Source organism: Acanthisitta chloris, unplaced genomic scaffold, assembly GCF_000695815.1.
Source record: "Acanthisitta chloris isolate BGI_N310 unplaced genomic scaffold, ASM69581v1 scaffold43884, whole genome shotgun sequence".
NCBI classification, from domain to species: Eukaryota; Metazoa; Chordata; class Aves; order Passeriformes; family Acanthisittidae; genus Acanthisitta; species Acanthisitta chloris.
In genome coordinates, this window is record NW_008670622.1 from 1 (window position 1) to 716 (window position 716).

General features: G+C 60.8%; 1 protein-coding gene across 1 annotated transcript; it reads right to left on the reverse strand.

Moving 5' to 3' along the window:
- Nucleotides 1-6: 6 nt before the first annotated feature.
- Nucleotides 7-668, reverse strand: LOC103801323 (tyrosine-protein phosphatase non-receptor type substrate 1-like; the record flags this gene model as incomplete). The annotated part of the gene is made up of 2 exons (XM_009073732.1): nt 7-90; nt 315-668. Coding segments are annotated over 2 exons (438 nt in total), but the record flags the coding sequence as incomplete, so codon positions are not given.
- Between the last annotated feature and the right edge of the window lie 48 nt (nt 669-716).

Below are 716 nucleotides of genomic sequence, written 5' to 3' on the forward strand. Positions count from 1 at the left end.
AGAAGCCTCCAGCTGTGCAGGTGAAAGACACCGGCTGCCCTGGACTCTCTCTCCGCTCAGGCCCAGACACGACTGGGACAGTGGGTTTGGCTGCAGGGAGAAGCACAGGGCTGTCAGACCAGGCTCTGCCCTCCCACCCCAGCCCTGGGTTTGCAAAGAGCAGGATCTTCTGTGGGGACACAGGGATGGCCCATGGGCTCCTCTCCTGGGATTGATCCCCGAGTCCCTTCCCCATCCCTGCTCACCCCAAGAGGAGCCCACTGGGCTAGGCTGGGCTGGTTCCCACTGGGAGCCGCTCTGGGAGCCTCACTCACCCTCCACGGACACCACTGTGCCATTTCCACGCTGAACCACCTCAGTCACACCGCTCGGATTATAGCGGAACTTCACACAGTAATAGGTGCCAGAATCCTCGGGCTGAATGTTGCTGATGTGGATGGTGAAGTCTGTGTTGGACCCATCCACTGCTCTTGTCACACGGGTGGAGGGGACTGTCTGGTCATAGATGGTCTGGTTCCCACTGCCCCAGCCCTTCAGCCACTTCACAGGACCAGGTGCACTGGCTCCAGATGTGGTGCAGTTCAGGCCGAGTGTCTGCCCTGCTGCCACCGACACCTTGTCCTGGGGCTGGTGCACGTTGAATTGCTCACCCTTCTGGGCACCCATACCTGGGGAAAAAACAGGCCGAGTCTCACCTGGCCCTGCACACCCAGGCT